The sequence below is a fragment of the Microcebus murinus genome, chromosome 25 (genome assembly GCF_040939455.1).
Source record: "Microcebus murinus isolate Inina chromosome 25, M.murinus_Inina_mat1.0, whole genome shotgun sequence".
Taxonomy (NCBI): domain Eukaryota; kingdom Metazoa; phylum Chordata; class Mammalia; order Primates; family Cheirogaleidae; genus Microcebus; species Microcebus murinus.
The window spans coordinates 25,840,044-25,857,214 of record NC_134128.1 but is presented as its reverse complement, the minus strand read 5'-3'; the positions used below and the strand labels follow the sequence as shown (position 1 = coordinate 25,857,214).

Here is a 17,171-nt window from a genome sequence, read left to right as displayed (position 1 = left end):
AACACCGGCAAGCACCTCCGAGCCGTGGCCAGAACTCGGCACATGCAGTGGCGCCCAGCGGGAAGGCTACGGGGGGACCGAGGACCGCGGGCATCGGGGGCTTGTGAGCTGCAGGGGGGCTGGGGACCCACCGCTCTGCAGAGCCATCAGCTAGACCCAGGGAGCGCCCGAGGGCAAGGGTGACCCCTGCCCTCCAGGAGCCCGGCATGCCGGGGGCGCAAGGGCTCGTCCGCCCACTCACCGTCAGAATCCCGTGCCAGAGCCCCACGTCCTTCTTGAAGTCCAGCACGTTCACGATGGTCTCCGCTGCGTGAGAGGAGGAGGCAGGTTTAACTCACGGTGGGCGGCTTGGGCCGAGAGGCAAGCAAAATCTGACGTCCCGTCCCGTCGGAGGGGAACGGGGCCTGGGGGGACAACACCGCCCCCCGGACCTGGGCAGAGACCCCGCAGCCTCCAGGGGCCCAGAGACCCGAGGTCCCCGAGAGCGTGAGCTCCCACGGGGCACCGGGCGCGGGGAGCTCCTCCCCGTTTACCCGTCCCCCCTGCTTTCTCTTTTCCTTTCTGATAGAAGGTGCCTTTCCCCTCGCTCGTGAGCGTCTCCCAGGAAAGGCAGGTGCCGCCAGCGCAGGGCCTTGCAAAACGCGGGCCTCGCCGGCCGCTGGGGTCCAAGAGGCCGGGCGTGGGCGGCGAAGGACGGCCCAGCTTGGGGACAGGGACGGACACGCCTCGAGGACGTGGGCAGAGGGAGCTAAACACACGCCCGGGAACAATCCCTGTCGGGACTCGGCAGCGCGGCTGAGCTCCAGCGCGAACAAGGCTGGCGTCCCCCTGAAGCCGCCGTCCCCGTCACCGATGGACTGAGCCCCTACCCCCGCGTGTCACCAATGCCACGTCCCGTGCTCGCTCTCCGTCCCGCTCAGAGGGCAGCGCCCGCAGGGGAGGAGAGGCCCTCCCTCCCCAAGTGCACGCGTGGACGGGCCAGGCGAGGACAGGAACCAGCCCCGAGGGGACCCGACTCGGTCTCCAGCCCAGAGGCCTCGAGGACACGCTTGCCATTTAGGCTGCCCATCTGGGGCGTGTCACCACGGCAGCCGAGCTGACACCCCAGCTCGACAGCTCAGTGGGTGGCGTTCCGCAGGGCTGGGCGTGACCTAACGCCACTGTCAGGGCCCCCAGTCTGAGTGCCGCGGTGTCTGCGCCGGGCGTCCCCGTCCCGGGGGCCCCAGTCCCTGCGCCGGGCGTCCCCGTCCAGGGAGACCTCACACCACCTGTCCACGGGGACCTCACACCACCCGTCCCGGGGGCCGCGGTGTCTGCGCCGGGCGTCCCCGTCCCGGGGGCCGCGGTGTCTGCGCCGGGCGTCCCCGTCCATGGAGACCTCACACCACCTGTCCACAGAGACCTCACACCACCTGTCCACAGGGACCTCACACCACCCGTCCCGGGGGCCGCGGTGTCTGCGCCGGGCGTCCCCGTCCACGGGGACCTCACACCACCCATCCTGGGAGCCGCTGTTGGCGCGGAGGGGCCGCCCACCTTCCGTGTAGCCGCACGCCTGGGTCAGGGCTTGGCAGTGGGTCAGCAGCGCGATCCTGGTCACCGTCACGCCCAGCACGCTGCCGTCCTTGCAGGTCTTGTACTGCAGGAGACAGGGGGCCTTGAGAGGGGGTGGCGGGGGAGAGGGGGGAGCGGGGGGAGAGGGCGGGGGAGCGGGGGGAGCGGGGGGAGAGGGCGGGGGAGAGGGGGGAGCGGGGGGAGAGGGCGGGGGAGCGGGGGGAGCGGGGAGAGAGGGCGGGGGAGCGGGGAGAGAGGGCGGGGGAGCGGGGAGAGAGGGCGGGGGAGCGGGGGAGAGGGCGCGGGGGGAGAGAGGGCGCGGGGGGAGAGAGGGCGCGGGGGGAAGAGAGGGCGCGGGGGGAGAGAGGGCGCGGGGGGAGAGAGGGCGCGGGGGGAGAGAGGGCGCGGGGGGAGAGAGGGCGCGGGGGGAGAGAGGGCGGGGGGGAGAGAGGGCGGGGGGGAGAGAGGGCGGGGGGGAGAGAGGGCGGGGGGGAGAGAGGGCGGGGGGAGAGAGGGCGGGGGGAGAGAGGGCGCGGGGGGGGGGGAGAGAGGGCGCGGGGGGGAGAGAGGGCGCGGGGGGGGGGGAGAGAGGGCGCGGGGGGGGGAGAGGGGGGGGAGAGAGGGCGGGGGGGAGAGAGGGCGGGGGGGAGAGAGGGCGCGGGGGGGGGAGGGCGCGGGGGGGGAGAGAGGGCGCGGGGGGGGGGGAGAGAGGGCGCGGGGGGGGAGAGAGGGCGCGGGGGGGAGAGAGGGCGCGGGGGGGAGAGAGGGCGCGGGGGGGAGAGGGGGGGGAGAGAGGGCGGGGGGGAGAGAGGGCGGGGGGGAGAGAGGGCGGGGGGGAGAGAGGGCGGGGGGGAGAGAGGGCGGGGGGAGAGAGGGCGGGGGGGAGAGAGGGCGGGGGGGAGAGAGGGCGGGGGGAGAGAGGGCGGGGGGGAGAGAGGGCGGGGGGGAGAGAGGGCGGGGGGGGGGGAGAGAGGGCGGGGGGGAGAGAGGGCGGGGGGGAGAGAGGGCGGGGGGGAGAGAGGGCGGGGGGGAGAGAGGGCGGGGGGAGGCGGAGTCCCAGCCACGGCCTGCGCGTCTCGGAAGTGCGCGTCCACGCCCGGGAACACGCGTGGCGCACGGGCGGCGGGTCGGCTCACCTCGATGTAGGCGGTGTCGTTGTTGGCGTCTTTGATGTGCGGGAACCAGTCTCGCGGGGGCTTGGAGAGGTGCTTGGACTCGGTGACAAACCACAGCAGCTTCGGCCAGCCTGGGGCGGGGACAGACAGACGCACCTGAGCTCCCGTCCACGCGGCTCAGCCGAGAACCCCGCGTCCAGCCGGACCGAGTCCGCTCGGCCCGAGACGCCCGCGGAGCGCCCGGCTCCACCGCCGACCCAGCCCGTGGCCGCCCGGGAGACCAACGCGCGGGGGACGCGGGTCTCGGGGACGCGGGTCTCGGAGCCGGGGCACCCGGCGCGTCCCCAGCGAGGACACGGGGAGTCCGGCACGCGCGTGAGCCCGGCGCACCTTTGAACTGCGGGATCTCCCCCGTCGGGCTCTTGGGCAGGCCCTTGTGGCAGGCGTCGCTCGTCAGGGCCACGGTGACCCCGCAGCTGCCCAGCAGGAACCCGATCTGCTGGCTGCCCGCGTCCTGCGAGGGGAACAGCGGGAGGGGTGAGAGCCCGCCTCGCGGCTCTCGTGCCCGCAAAACGCCGCCGGGGCTTGGGTGCCTGGCAGCGGACTAATAACCGCCCCCTGCCCCTTCTCTCTGCCTGAGCAAACCGCGACTCAGGGCACGGACTCTGGGCTCTGCTTGCCCGGCCTCAGTTTTCCCCATCTGTAAAATGGGTGCAAGGCTGGGAGGGGCGAGCAAGACGAGCGTTCGGGAAAGCACTCAGGGGTCTCGTCAGAAGGTTGCCGTCGTCTCCTCCCAACCCTACAAGGCTGTGAGACGGGCTCACCGTGTGGAGGGGGGAGGGCCGAGCAAGCACTCCACCTAGACCCGCGTCCGCAAGGTCTCACGCAGTCCGCCGGGCCCGCCGCCTCCCAGGCCACACCCGGGGGGGCCGCGGAGAGCGAGCTCAGTTACCTTTCTCGTGAGCGGCACTTCGATGGGCACGGGCACCACTTCCGCCAGCAGGCAGCCGTAGAAGGCCACCATGAAGGCCGCGGGGTCGTTGTTCGGGAACACCAGTGCCACCTGGAGGGACGGCCAGACAGCGGGGTTAAAACTCTAAGACAGAAGGGATGCTGGAACGAAAGTCGGGGGCTCTACGTAAGCATGCATTTCAGCAAGACCGGGTTTAATAAGTATCATATTGCTGCTTCTTTAGTTTGTGTGAGAGACAAACATTAACAACGGTCATCTGCAAAAAATGAACACTTTTATCGCCCTGTAATTTGCTTTAAGAAAGAGAAGTTTGTACTTATAGCACTTCCATTAAGTTTTCCTTTAATATTTGAATCAGTCACAAATCCCATGTTATCGGTGACTCCATAGTGATTCCAGCGCAACAGAATACAAATACACAGACGTTTAACTTTCATAAACCCGCACGGCTTCCTTTCGTTTAATCCTCTATGTATTCCTTTGGTATTTCACTGTACCTAATGATTCACAGAACAGAACGGGCATCAGCAAATCAGGAGCTGCAAGCCCACACTCCTAGCTGAGGCCTCTCCCACTGAACTGATTCCCATCTTCTTCCTGACTCTCCTTCCAAGACTCCTCCTATACCCAGCCCTGCTGTCCAAGTGACTCATATACCCATAAGTACTGTCCAGGGGAATCTTGTATTCCTAGTCCTGCTGTCCAAGTGAATCTCCCATACCCAGCACTACTGTCCAAGTGAATCTAGTATACCCAGCCCTACTATCCAAGTGACTCATATACCCATAAGTACTGTCCAGGGGAATCTTGTATTCCCAGCCCTGCTGTCCAAGTGAATATCCTATACCCAGCACTACTGTCCAAGTGAGTCTTGTACACTCAAGTACTACCATCCAAGTAAATAGCTTCAGCTCCTTTCTACACCATTTCCTGGTACCTGACCAACAGCTACAGGCTCACTTTTTCTCCCTGAGAAGCCTTCTCAGATTCTAGATGCTCCTTAAAATGAAAAATATCTATTTTTCCTGAAAAATTCAGCTGTATCTCTTACTACCTCTTCTTATGGACCTTTATCACTTCCTAATTTATATAAAAGGCAATTATCAATGTGTCTTTACAGTGTTTCAACATTACAAGCTTTTTAAAGGCAGGTTTCACGTGTGATGTGTCTTTTTACCTGCCACAGCTCCTAATACCACCTCTTAAACCATTATTCAGCTAAGGCATTATCAATGCCTTTTCCAAAGCCTTAAGAAGATACCGTGCATTAGTTCAGTCATCCACAGGAGAAGTGTAATTTTTGTGCTGAGGCATGAGTGATTATTCTGGGGAAAATAGCACTTACCCTGTCTCCAGGCCGTACCATAGGCTCTTGCTTTGTACCTAATTTGTGCAGAATGTTGTAAGCAACCTTCATGCTTCTTGTCCACAGTTTGCCTGCCAATACGGATGACAAAGACACTAAATTGGACTACGCTACATACGCAATTTCAGTCACGCAAATACGCGCACATTAAACGGTGTATATAGAGCATGACATCTCCAAATGAAAGTCCAACATGTGCACCTCTTTGGTGTCTGGTGTGTGTGGCCTGCAACTTACTCTACTAACTGGGGCAGGAGCAGAAACTGGACATAAAGCCGGAGCGTAGTGGGGGTTTTTAACACGCTAACCGCCACGTGACTTGTACTTAACTCACGATAGTTCTGAGCCTGAGGCCCGTGAAGCCCAGGTAACTCACACGCCTCTTTACCATGAAAGCCACTTTAACTGTTTTTCAAGGTGCACATAACTCATGCACAGAAAATAAAAAGTAACCAATTTTTCATTAAATTAGAAGGGGTCACTAGAACCTGCACGTTTCACATCCCTGCCTCGTTCACGGTAGACGCGAACTCGACATCATCTGGGCGGCAGTTGAACAGTCTGAGACGGAATAAAAACAACTTTAAAACCGAAAATGGATTCTTGAATCCACACAAAGGCCTTTACACCTCAGGCTCAGAGACTTCAGCTGTTAGGAGCTTTTTAGAGGAAGTCAAGGCCCGTCATAAGTTACGTTACTGCAGCAACAGTACAATAAAGTGAAAAGCAGTTTTAACTGCTTTCTGTTTCAATGCAATCACCATTTTAATCCTTTTTCTATTTTAAATATAAAACTAAATCAGATTTTTTTGTTTACAACATGTTTTGTTTTTTTTTTTAAATATACAGCAGGAAACTTTATTTTAACACTTCTAAAAGATATTTCTCCATGCCTGATGATTTGATATAAAAATCAAACCCATCATACATTCCCCTACAACTATTTTTTTTTTTTTTTTTGAAACAGAGTCTCGCTTTGTTGCCCAGGCTAGAGTGAGTGCCGTGGCGTCAGCCTAGCTCACAGCAACCTCAAACTCCTGGGCTCAATCCTTCTGCCTCAGCCTCCCAAGTAGCTGGGACTACAGGCATGCACCACCATGCCCGGCTAATTTTTTCTATATATATTAGTTGGCCAATTAATTTCTTTCTATTTATAGTAGAGACAGGGTCTCACTCTTGCTCAGGCTGGTCTCGAACTCCTGACCTCGAGCAATCCGCCCGCCTTGGCCTCCCAGAGAGCTAGGATTACAGGCGTGAGCCACCACACCTGGCTCCCTACAACATATTTTGAATAAAAAAAAAATATATATATATCCTGAGTTTATTCCATATTGGAACTGCCACCACCCAAATCAGTGCGATTACTATCTACCTGCCACAGGTTTGCCAACCTGCCTCCCCGAAGGAATCAGAGCAAAGGGAACGTTTTATCGTGATGGATGTAATTCCTAGGACGTTTCCCGGTTCACAGCACTGCGCTCGGGGCCATGTGGGTGTTACACAGAGAAAACCGGACGGTCAACAGAGGTCATCTGACTGTGCACCCACAGACACTACATGAGCCGGCTTGCTCTCTGAGTCATCAGGCTCGTTTCTTTGCAAGGACGAAGCAGACGGCGAGAACCAACCCAGCCACCTGCTCTCTCCACCCGCTCTGTCCACGGGACGAAGAGAGACACATCTCTGCGGCAGGTAGCTATCGCAGGAAGTTTGCAGACTGCACTAACTATCAAGAGAGGAATCAGGGAAAGCTCGTTTCTCTGGCTTTCCGGAAAAGCGTTAAACCTTTGGAAACATTTTGTTTCTTCCCAGTGATATCCATCGAACACAGTTTAGGTACACATTCTCAAAGTACCATCCTTGCCGAAAGCACTCTTCCCTCCCCCCGGAAAATCACGTATAAATTCCAGAACTAAAATCTAACATCTCTTTAGGGTCATGATCACTGCTTTAAGTGTCCATTTCTGGTTTTAACTCAGAAAACATGTAGCAAAAATAGTAACTTTTCATATTGAAACCAAATAAACTTCCTATCCTAAAAATCTGTTCAGATTTCATTCTTTTTCTTTTTTTGGAGACAGGGTCTCACACTGTGGCCCACGCCACAGTACAATCACAGCTCACTGCAGCCTCGACCTCATGGGCGGGCTCAAGCGATCCTCCCACCTCAGCCTCCAGAAGAGCTGGGCCTGTAGGAGGGTGCCGCCACACCTGGCTGATTTTTAAGTTTTATTCAGGGCGTTGGGTCTTGCTGTGCTGCCCAGGCTCTGGCCTTGAAAGTCCTGGCCTCAAGCGATCCTCCTGCCTCAGCCCCTGAGAGTTCTGGATCACAGGCGGGGGCCACCAAGCCCAGCGGACTCCGTTCACCGCTACACCAGAAAGACACATACACCCTGGCCGCCCCGACCGCGATTCCAGTCTGCACACGTGGCAGCGGCCACCCACGGGCGCCAGGGCGCAGGCGGGGACGGCCGCGGCATTACCGTAAGTGAGGATGTACAGGGGCTTCCCGTTGGTGTCCATGGTGGTCAGGCACGGCGCCTTCGGGGAGATGGTCCCCCACCGCTGCAGCGCGGCCTCCAGGGACGGAGGCCAGTTGGTGACCACGCCCAGCTGCTCCCCGCGCATGGCCAGCATCTGGGCGCCCTCCGGCTTTGGCTGGTTCGGATCTGGCTGTTGAACTGCGCACGTTCCAACACAAAAGTTTCCAAGAAGAATACCGCGTTAGCACCACGGCTCTCTCTCTTTCTGAAGAAGCCGCGCGACTTGTGCTTCAGGTGTAAATTTGTTTACACCTGGCAGAAAACACACTTCCCTAGAATCTGAGTCTATATACTTGGCCTCGTGGAGGTTAGAAAAAAAAAAAAACAAACTCAGTCCTTATCATTTCCAAGGCAATCGGGGGACCGATGACTCAGGTTGACCCGACACACCTGCAAACTGACACCAGGTACGAGCACACCGTGCTGTGCTCAGAGCCCAGAACTGAAACACCAGGCTTAAAATTCCAATTACCAACCTACGCAGATGGCTCCGGACTCCCAATTGGTCAAACCTTGCTACTTTGTATTTTGCCCTCAAATACTGATCTGTAGATTTAAATTTGCCACAACTACCCTGAACCACAAGAGCGATGGACCAAGTATTTTCTTGAGGAAAACCAAGATAGATGCATCATCTTTGTTTTTTGTTTTTTTTTTTTAGACAGTCTCGCTTTGTTGTCCAGGCTAGAGTGAGTGCCGTGGCATCAGCCTAGTTCACAGCAACCTCAGACACCTGGGTTCAAGCGATCCTCCTGCCTCAGCCTCCTAGTAGCTGGGACTACAGGCACGTGCCACCATGCCTGGCTAATTTTTTCTATATATATTAGTTGGCCAATTAATTTCCTTCTATTTATAGTAGAGACGGGGTCTCGCTCTTGCTCAGGCTGGTTTTGAACTCCTGACCTCGAGCAATCCGCCCGCCTCGACCTCCCAGAGTGCTAGGATGACAGGGGTGAGCCACTGCGCCCGGCCCATCATCTTTAATAATAAAACACCACCTGCTGAATCCTTTAGATAGGTTAGAAACCGAGATTATTTCTCCCGCTTCTGGAAAAGGTTTGTCTCCCCTGGTTTATAGCTGACAATTTCCACCTGCTGGTCAGAAAATCAGCTACGTGTTACTAATGGTTTAGTGAATAAGAAAATAAGGAGTTTAGGTGTGATGTGACCAGTGGCTGCCGTATTTTGGTTCGGTTTCCGGTGGTCCGTGTTCAAAGGCTCATGAGGGATCGGGTCCCGCATTTGGGGAGAGCAGGAGGAGGGAGCTCACTGGAGCTGTGCTGCGGGCTGAGGTTTTCTACAATCTTACACAGCTGTTAAGCAGCGGCTGGGCTCACAGAACCAACCTCATTGGCTGTGAAGATCTTCCCAGAGTGTGGCCGCCTACACCCTCCGCCCCGGATTCCCACCCTCTGGGGAAGGCCACGATCCCTGCTCTTCACAAAAAGGCCTTGTAGGAGAAACACCTGCAGGCTACCGGCTCACGGGAGCCTCCCAGGTGATGGGGGTGGGAAAGGTTCTCACCTTCTAGCAATTCCTCGAAGTCGTCCACGAAAAATTCCCGTAACGGCGGCCGTTTCGGCCGCTTGAGGGTGTTGACGAGCTGCTGGATTTTTGCGGAAACCCGGCTGCTCACGGGGACTCCTGCAAGAGAGGAACCAGAGATGCAACAAGCAACCACGGCTCGACGGCCCGAAACCAGAGGTCCCTGAGCTGTCCCAGGGCCGCTCTGCACGGCCCACGCCCTTTGCACCGGAGACCCGGACCCCCTCGCGGCCCAGGGCGAAGGCTGGGTCCGCTGGGCGGACAGACTCGGGGCACAGCAGCGGGCGGTGCACACACCGGACTCTGACACTCGGGGAGTCCCTGCGTCAGGAAGAGCCGCGGCTCTGCACACGCGTGACCTCGCTCGCCTCTAACCCTCAGGGCAGAGTCTGTCGCCTGCAAGGCACGGCCTTCGCGTTTGTGCTGACTCGGGGCCTCTTTCTCCGGGGCTTGGACGGCTGGCGAGGCAGTCAGGGTAGCCCAAGGCCTGACGGGGCCGGGGGACACCCCGCCGGGGACAAGCGCGCAGGAGCGCCCCGCGTCCGCCTGGGACTCCCCACGACCCCGGGGCTCAGCCCTGCTTCCCCAACGAAGGCCGAGGCCGGGACTGCCGCCCAGACACGGCCTTCAGCAGACCCCTGGCCACACCAGCCACAGTGTGGCCACCAAATCTCTGGAGCCTCTGGGTGACAGGTGCGTGTGCCCACGTGCACCAAGAATGCACTCTGCCCTGCATCGCATTTCTTTTTTTTTTTTTTTTTTTAAGACAGAGTCTCATTCTGTTGCCCGGGCTAGAGTGCCATGGCGTCAGCCTAGCTCACAGCAACCTCAAACTCCTGGGCTCAAGCGATCCTCCTGCTTCAGCCTCCCCAGTAGCTGGGACTATAGGCATGCGCCACCATGCCCAGCTCATTTATATATATTAGTTGGCCAATTAATTTATTTCTATTTATAGTAGAGACAGGGTCTCGCTCTTGCTCAGGCTGGTTTCGAACTCCTGACCTCGAGCAATCCTCCCGCCTCGGCCTCCCAGAGTGCTGGGATGACAGGCGTGAGCCGCCGCACCCAGCCGCGTTTATTTCTTACAGCGATGCATGTCGTGTCCTTTTGAAAATAAACTAAATGAACAGATAGCCGAAAAGGCCACAGAGTTTTAAAATTTCAAGATAAATCATCCAAAATCAACCAGCGAGAGGGAGGACCCAGACGGCCCCGCCACCCCACGAGACCAAGCTTGTCCTCCAAGGCCAGGGTGGCCCGGCAGGCACCGGCCGGGCACCAACTCTGGGCCGGGAAGGGGCCCAGAGTGACGGAGTCTCGGGCAGAGGTGGCCCAGGGGGCCACACGTCCCGTCTTGCGACAGACAGACTTTGCCTTGTTGTCGGATCCTACTCTCACCCTCAGCTCCCCGGGAAGGACTGGGGCTTAAGGAGAGCAGCACAAACAGAAATATAAAGTCCGAGTCATGTTACTCTGGGCCCCTGTGGTCGGGACGTGCCCAGCTCAAGGGCTGGAGGGGCGGGGTGGTGAGGGCGGACTTCCCTCGGCTGCCTCTGGTCGATCACGGGCACCACCGAGGCCGGCGTTGACGGGACGCAAGACTCAGCCACGTGGCGCCACGGCAGGGACCGGGACCGCAGGGACAGTCCCCGGGGGGCCGGAGTGCCTCGGCCCGGACCTACCGTCCCCCGTCTCCATGAGCTCGGCGTTGCCGTACTTGGGCGCCGTCCGGGAGGCGGTGGAGCCCTGCGGCCGCTCGGCCGGCACGGCGTGCTCGGGTGCGTACGTGGTCACGTCGGGGGGCGCGGAGTGGTTCTCTGCAAAGAAGCACAGCGTGAGGTGGGCCCTGGCCCCGGCGGCTGCTCCAGAGGCCACGTGAGCCACGGCCAGCAAGTTCAACGTGGGCGGCCTCGCCCTTCTGCAACGTAAGGTGAGAAACACAAGCAGCCCTTCTCCTCTGCCCCGTCGTGACAGCTGCTGTCCCAGAGGGGACCGGGAAGGTGCGGGCAGCCCCATCAACAAGGCCGGCTCCCCCCGTCAGGTCCCGGCCACCCCGTGTGTGCTGCAAGCTGAGGCTTTGAGGGGAAAATGACACATCCCCCGAAAATAAGCCCCGGAAATAAGCCCTGTCTTGTTTTCGGGGAGACACGGTATTCACATCTGGTTTAGGGGCATCTTTCAGCGGAAGCAAGGAGCAAGCACGTGAGCAGATGGGGCTGCAAGTTGCTGTAAGGACTGCTCTCGGGGATTCCTTCCCCAACACAGAGCCCCGCATTCCCGCGTGGGGGAGGCCGGGGTGCGGGGGAGGCCGGGGTGCGGGGGAGGCCGGGGTGCGGCGAGCCACAGCCCCCCGAAACCGTCGGCCACAGCACCGCGGGGCCGGAGGGCTCCGCGCGGACGGGCAGCGAGGAGGACGCGGCGCTGGCGCTCACCGATGTGGGTCTGGGCCAGGACGTCGGCCAGCCGGTGGGCGGCGCCGCTGCCGCCGCTCTGCGTGGAGGAGGAGGAGGTGGTGGAGGTGGTGGAGCCGTGCATGGCCTGGCTGATCCAGTGCTCCATGTTGATGCTGCCCTGGCTGGAGGTCGGGGTGCCCTGGGAGTCGCCCTGCACCGAGCCCTCGTCGTCCGAGCCCGAGGAGGTGTCTGGCACAGAGAGGCGCTCGCTGTCGGCCGGCCGGGAGGCCGCCCGTCCCCCATGCCCTCCACACCCCAGAGCGGACCCACCGCCCCGTCCTCCCGTCCCCACCCTCTCCACGCCCCACAGCAAACCCACCGCCCAGTCCTCCCCACCCCCACCCTCTCCACGCCCCATGGCAAACCCACCGCCCAGTCCTCCCCACCCCCCCCTCTCCACGCCCCACAGCAAACCCACCGCCCAGTCCTCCCCACCCCCACCCTCTCCACGCCCCACGGCAAACCCACCGCCCAGTCCTCCCCACCCCCACCCTCTCCACGCCCCACGGCAAACCCACCGCCCAGTCCTCCCCACCCCCCCCTCTCCACGCCCCACAGCAAACCCACCGCCCAGTCCTCCCCACCCCCACCCTCTCCACGCCCCACGGCAAACCCACCGCCCAGTCCTCCCCACCCCCACCCTCTCCACGCCCCACGGCAAACCCACCGCCCTGTCCCCCCCCCCCCCCGCCCTGTCCCCCCCCCCCCCCCCCCCGCCCTCTCCACGCCCCACGGCAAACCCACTGCCCCGTCCTCCCCGTCCCCGCCCTCTCCATGCCCCACGGCAAACCCACCGCCCAGTCCTCCCCACCCCCACCCTCTCCACGCCCCATGGCAAACCCACCGCCCTGTCCCCCCCCCCCCCCCCCCCGCCCTCTCCACGCCCCACGGCAAACCCACTGCCCCGTCCTCCCCGTCCCCGCCCTCTCCATGCCCCACGGCAAACCCACCGCCCCGTCCCCGCCCTCTCCACGCCCCACGGCAAACCCACCACCCACGTACCCAGCTTTGAACACCTCTGAGATGTCACACCACCGTTCGGAATCCATTTTTTTGTTTGTTCTAGAGACAGAGTCTCACTGTGTTGCCCAGGCTAGAGTGAGTGCCATGGTGTCAGCCTAGCTCACAGCAACCTCAAACTCCTGGGCTCAGGCGATCCTCCTGCCTCAGCCTCCCGAGTAGCTGGGACTATGGGCATGCACCACCATGCCCGGCTAATTTCACCAATGAATATAAAAACAAATGGTTGGCCAGGCGCAGTGGCTCACGCCTGCAATCCTAGCACTCTGGGAGGCTGAGGTGGGTGGATCGCTCTAGGTCAGGAGTTCAAAACCAGCCTGAGCAAGAGCGAGACCCCGTCTCTACTATAAATAGAAAGAAATTAATTGGCCAACTAATATACATAGAAAAAATTAGCCCAGCTACTCAGGAGGCTGAGGCAGGAGGATTGCTTGAGCCCAGGAGTCTGAGGTTGCTGTGAGCTAGGCTGACGCCACGGCACTCACTCTAGCCTGAGCAACAAAGTGAGACTCTGTCTCAGAAAAAAATAAATTAAATATAAATAAATAAAAACAAATGGCTAATAAGCACTTAGAAGATGCTCAGCATCGTTAGTTGTCAGGGAAATGCACACCAAAACCACAACGAGATACTATTTCACATCCATCAAAATAGATAAAATAAAAACACAGACAATAATACCAATTGCTGGTGATGACACAGAGAAACTGGCATGTTCGTGCAGTACTGGTCGGAGTATAAAACAGGATAGGAATTTTGGAAACAATTTGGCAGTCTCTTAAAAGTTAAATATAAACTTACAACAATATTCAACAATTCTACTCCTAGGCACCTACCCAAGATAAACGAAATTTATGTACAAACAAAAGCATGCACACAAAATGTTGACGACAACATTCCTAACAGCCAGAAATGGGAAACAGTGTGAACAGACATCGACCGGGGAATGGATAAACAAAACGTGACAACAAATCCATCTAAGAGAACTCGACAGCAAGAAGTGAACAACTTGGACAAACTTCAGAAACAGTACGCTAAAGGAAGTGTAAAGAATATGAGTAGTTTTTACTTATTTAAAATGTCCAGAAAATCTAGACACGAGCAGAGCACGTCCGTGGCTCCAGGGCTGTGTAGGGTGGGGTGAAAAGGCTCCAACCCGGCTATAGCCAAGGTTCACCAAAAATCACGGAATCACACACTAGCTGTGAATTAATCCCATGGGATGCAAATTAAACCTCAAGGCAGGCAGTAAAAGTCAATGTGGTGCCCGGCCACGGTCGGTGTGGCTGTCTAACTGAGCTGACTGACAGCACAGTTTAGATCTTCCTCCCTTTTTCTGGTCAAGTTTCATACAATTACTTAAGGAGAGTATTAAAAAATCTCCAAATACCATGTGGGTGTTTCCACGTCTCCCTCTATTATATTTCTGTTTATAAATCACATCATGGTCGGCTCCTCAGCATATGAACATCCTCTGTTCCGTCTTCCTGATGAACTGCTCATTGTTCTGCCATGTAACGTCCTTCTTTGTATCTTGCGATACTTTGTCTATTTTGTCTGATGTTAATATGGATTCGTTCACCTTATGCTTGATGCTTTCGCTGTGTGTTTTGCACAATTTTAAAACCAGCTGTGTTTTTCTATTTAAACAGATCTCCCCTGTAGGTAATATATGTTAATAGATGTATCTTCCTTTTTCATCCTGAGAATGCTACATTTTAACTGTGCGTTTGGTCCACTGACATTTCTTGTCATCGTTAATGAGGGGGTTTACCTCTAAATATTTTGAAGCTTTCCATTCACTCCTCCGATTTTTTGTTCCCGAGTTAATTTTTTTCTGACCTTTAATTTTTATTCGTCAAACTCCCCTAAAGAGTTTCCAATTTTACGCCTCTGTTAAGTTCTTACCTACACTAACCCTCGGTGGTTACCCTCATGCTAACGAGCCACATATACATCCTGGCTGGGGTCAGGTTGCACCAGAGCTGAAAACACGGCCTCCCTCCCTCCCTCCCCCGTCAGTAGGGCACGACTGACGGCTGCTCACCGCTGCTCTCCACGCCGGCTTCCGGCTCCACGGACGTCACCCGCACACGGCAGCTCTATTCCACTCATCCCGTCCTCGCCTTTTGTGCAACGGTTGTTTCAGAGAAAATTGTCAGGGAAAAACAGGCTCTTCTGTTTATACCCAGCTGTTTACTACGTGCGGTGTTCCTTCCTTTTATAGCACTAACTTCTCATCCGGCGTTACTCGAGATCAGCCTGAAGGACAGGCTTGCGGGTCTGCGGCGAAGCTCTGGTGGTGACTCTCCGGGCTCTCGGGTCTCCTCCAGCTGCGTCATCTCAGCCCCGTGTACAAAGGACGCTTCGCCGGCCGCGAGTTCAGGGAGCCGTCTTCCCACTGCCTCCCGGCCCCTCCCGTATCTCGATGCAGTCACTCATCATTCGAACGGCTGTTCTCCTGCCATTGTGTCTTTTCTCCTGATTAACGGTCTAGGTTTCCTCTTCATCTTTGGATTTCAGCACTCAGACTACTGTGAAACTAGGTGAGACCCTTTTGTCTACTTGTTCTGCCTGGGCAGGTTCACTGAACTTCTGGGATCTGGAACCCAGTGTTTTACATCAATTTGAGAATTTTTTTTTTTTCTTTTTCTTTTTGAGGCTCAGTCTCGCTCTGTTGCCCGGGCTAGAGCGCCATGGCATCAGCCTGGCTCACAGCAACCTCCAACTCCTGGGCTTAAGCGATCCTCCCGCCTCAGCCTCCCGAGTAGCTGGAACTACAGGCACGTGCCACCATGGGGCTAGGATTAGGCTTAGGGTTAATTTCCTTTTTCTATATATTTTTAGTTGTCCAGCTAATTTCTTTCTATTTTTAGTAGAGATGGGATCTCGCTCTTGCTCAGGCTGGTCTCGAACTCCTGAGGTCTAACGATCCTCCTGCCTCGGCCTCCCAGAGTGCTAGCATTACAGGCGTGGGCCAGCATGCCTGGCCTTCGTCAATTTCAAAAAAAAAAAAAAGACAATCTTGCAGAGTGCAGAACTTAGGTTGGTGCTTTTCCTCCTCCCCGTCAACACTTTGAACATCCCACTCCATTTTCTTCCTGCGTTCACAGTTTGAGGAGTTGAAGGTAATCCTCATCTTTGGTCCCTACAGGTTAAATGATTTTTCCTCCGGCTTCTGCCGGGATTTTTTATCTTTGATACTCCGAACTTTGAGGACGCCATGCCTAGGGTGTAGTGTTTTCCTTTGTTGCTTTTTGGTTTTGTTTTGTCTTCTCCGTTTATCCTGCCTGGTGTTCTCCGAGCTTCCTGGATCTGCGGGGTTTGGTGTCTGATGCTCATTTGTGCAAATTCTCAGCCGTCATCATTTTAAATCTTTCTTCTGTTCCCCTTCCCCTTTCTTCTCCTGGCGTTCTCGTCGTGCACGATACGCTTCTCTGTAGCCGTCCCCCAGTTCTTGGATATTCTGCTCTTGTTAGCTGTGCTCTCTTTGACCGTCAGTGTGGGGTTAGGGTTGGACGTTTCCTCCCCGGGGCCAGGTGGAAACTGATAAAACCCCGGCAGGGGGGTCTCTAGCCAACCCGCCCTCCCGAAGGCAGACCCCGCTAAGGGGGCCCAGGCAGGGTCAAGGCGGTCCTCTCCCTCCCCTGCCGGAAGCACAGGGGACCTTTTTGACATTATTTATTAATACTTGGGGAACCGGGTTGAGCTCATGGAGGTAAGTCCCATGGGGACCCCGTGTGACCAAGCCCGCCTGGCGTGCGGCTCCCAGACAGGTCCCCACCGGCCCGCGGCTCTCGCTCATCACAGTCCAGGTTTTCCGGTCCCTCGAGGACGTTCTGGTTCCCACGGACTTTCTGCTCCAGTTTGCTGTGATCCTGGGTCCACCCGCCTCTCTCTCCGATTTTGGGGACAGCACTTTGCCCTGTGACGGTACTTTTCCCACAAATCTAACACCTGTTGATTTTTTTTTTCCAGTTTGTTCAGGTTTTTACACATTATTAGGATGGAGTGGCGACAACTTTCAAGCTCAACATGCAGAATCTGAAACTCCCTTATCTCCATTACTAAAATAATATTTTTCCCTTTCTCTGCTCAGCGCCAGTATTCACTCTTTTAGACCTTTGACATATTGCAACGGATTCCCTGATTGAATGTTTATGAGGGCAGATTCGAGAACCCCGTCTTCTGCTGTAGCGAACACCGAGGTCAGCCCCACACACGGCCTCACACCTGCACGTCACAGCTCGCCCCACACGCCCCTCCCGTGCTCGGGGCCCCAGCTGAGGACGGCGGCCTCCTCCGTTCCGCGGGGCTTTGCAGCTGCTCAGAGGGGCCGGGCGGTCGGCCGCCGGTGATTTCATTGCGGCTGGAAGCAGAAGTCTCAGCTATTCTTGCAACTCTACCGCCACACGGAAGTCTCACCAGTGGAAGACGAGCGTTACGGCACTCCCGGTTATAGTTTTCCCAGACACTGTAAACGTCAGTGTTTTCTGAAGAGCGATGGGCAGGAGAGGATTCTAACCACCGCTCCCGGCAACCAAGGAGGACGGGCGGAGAAGGGAGCTTCGATCCTGTCCGAGTGCGGCGTGAACACGCAGA

General features: G+C 57.4%; 1 protein-coding gene across 4 annotated transcripts in view; it reads right to left on the bottom strand.

Moving 5' to 3' along the window:
* DIP2C (disco interacting protein 2 homolog C) overlaps window positions 1-17,171 on the bottom strand; it is a 187,091-nt gene that overhangs the window by 62,427 nt on the left and 107,493 nt on the right. For all 4 annotated transcript variants that reach the window (XM_075997603.1, XM_075997604.1, XM_075997605.1 and 1 more), the window contains 10 exons: window positions 11,529-11,738; window positions 10,779-10,913; window positions 9,076-9,195; window positions 7,492-7,689; window positions 4,988-5,079; window positions 3,622-3,732; window positions 3,060-3,183; window positions 2,691-2,800; window positions 1,537-1,639; window positions 242-306 (listed from right to left, as the gene is read on the bottom strand). In XM_075997603.1, coding sequence (XP_075853718.1) covers window positions 242-306; window positions 1,537-1,639; window positions 2,691-2,800; window positions 3,060-3,183; window positions 3,622-3,732; window positions 4,988-5,079; window positions 7,492-7,689; window positions 9,076-9,195; window positions 10,779-10,913; window positions 11,529-11,738 — 1,268 coding nt within the window. The remainder of the gene's footprint in view (window positions 1-241; window positions 307-1,536; window positions 1,640-2,690; window positions 2,801-3,059; window positions 3,184-3,621; window positions 3,733-4,987; window positions 5,080-7,491; window positions 7,690-9,075; window positions 9,196-10,778; window positions 10,914-11,528; window positions 11,739-17,171) is intronic.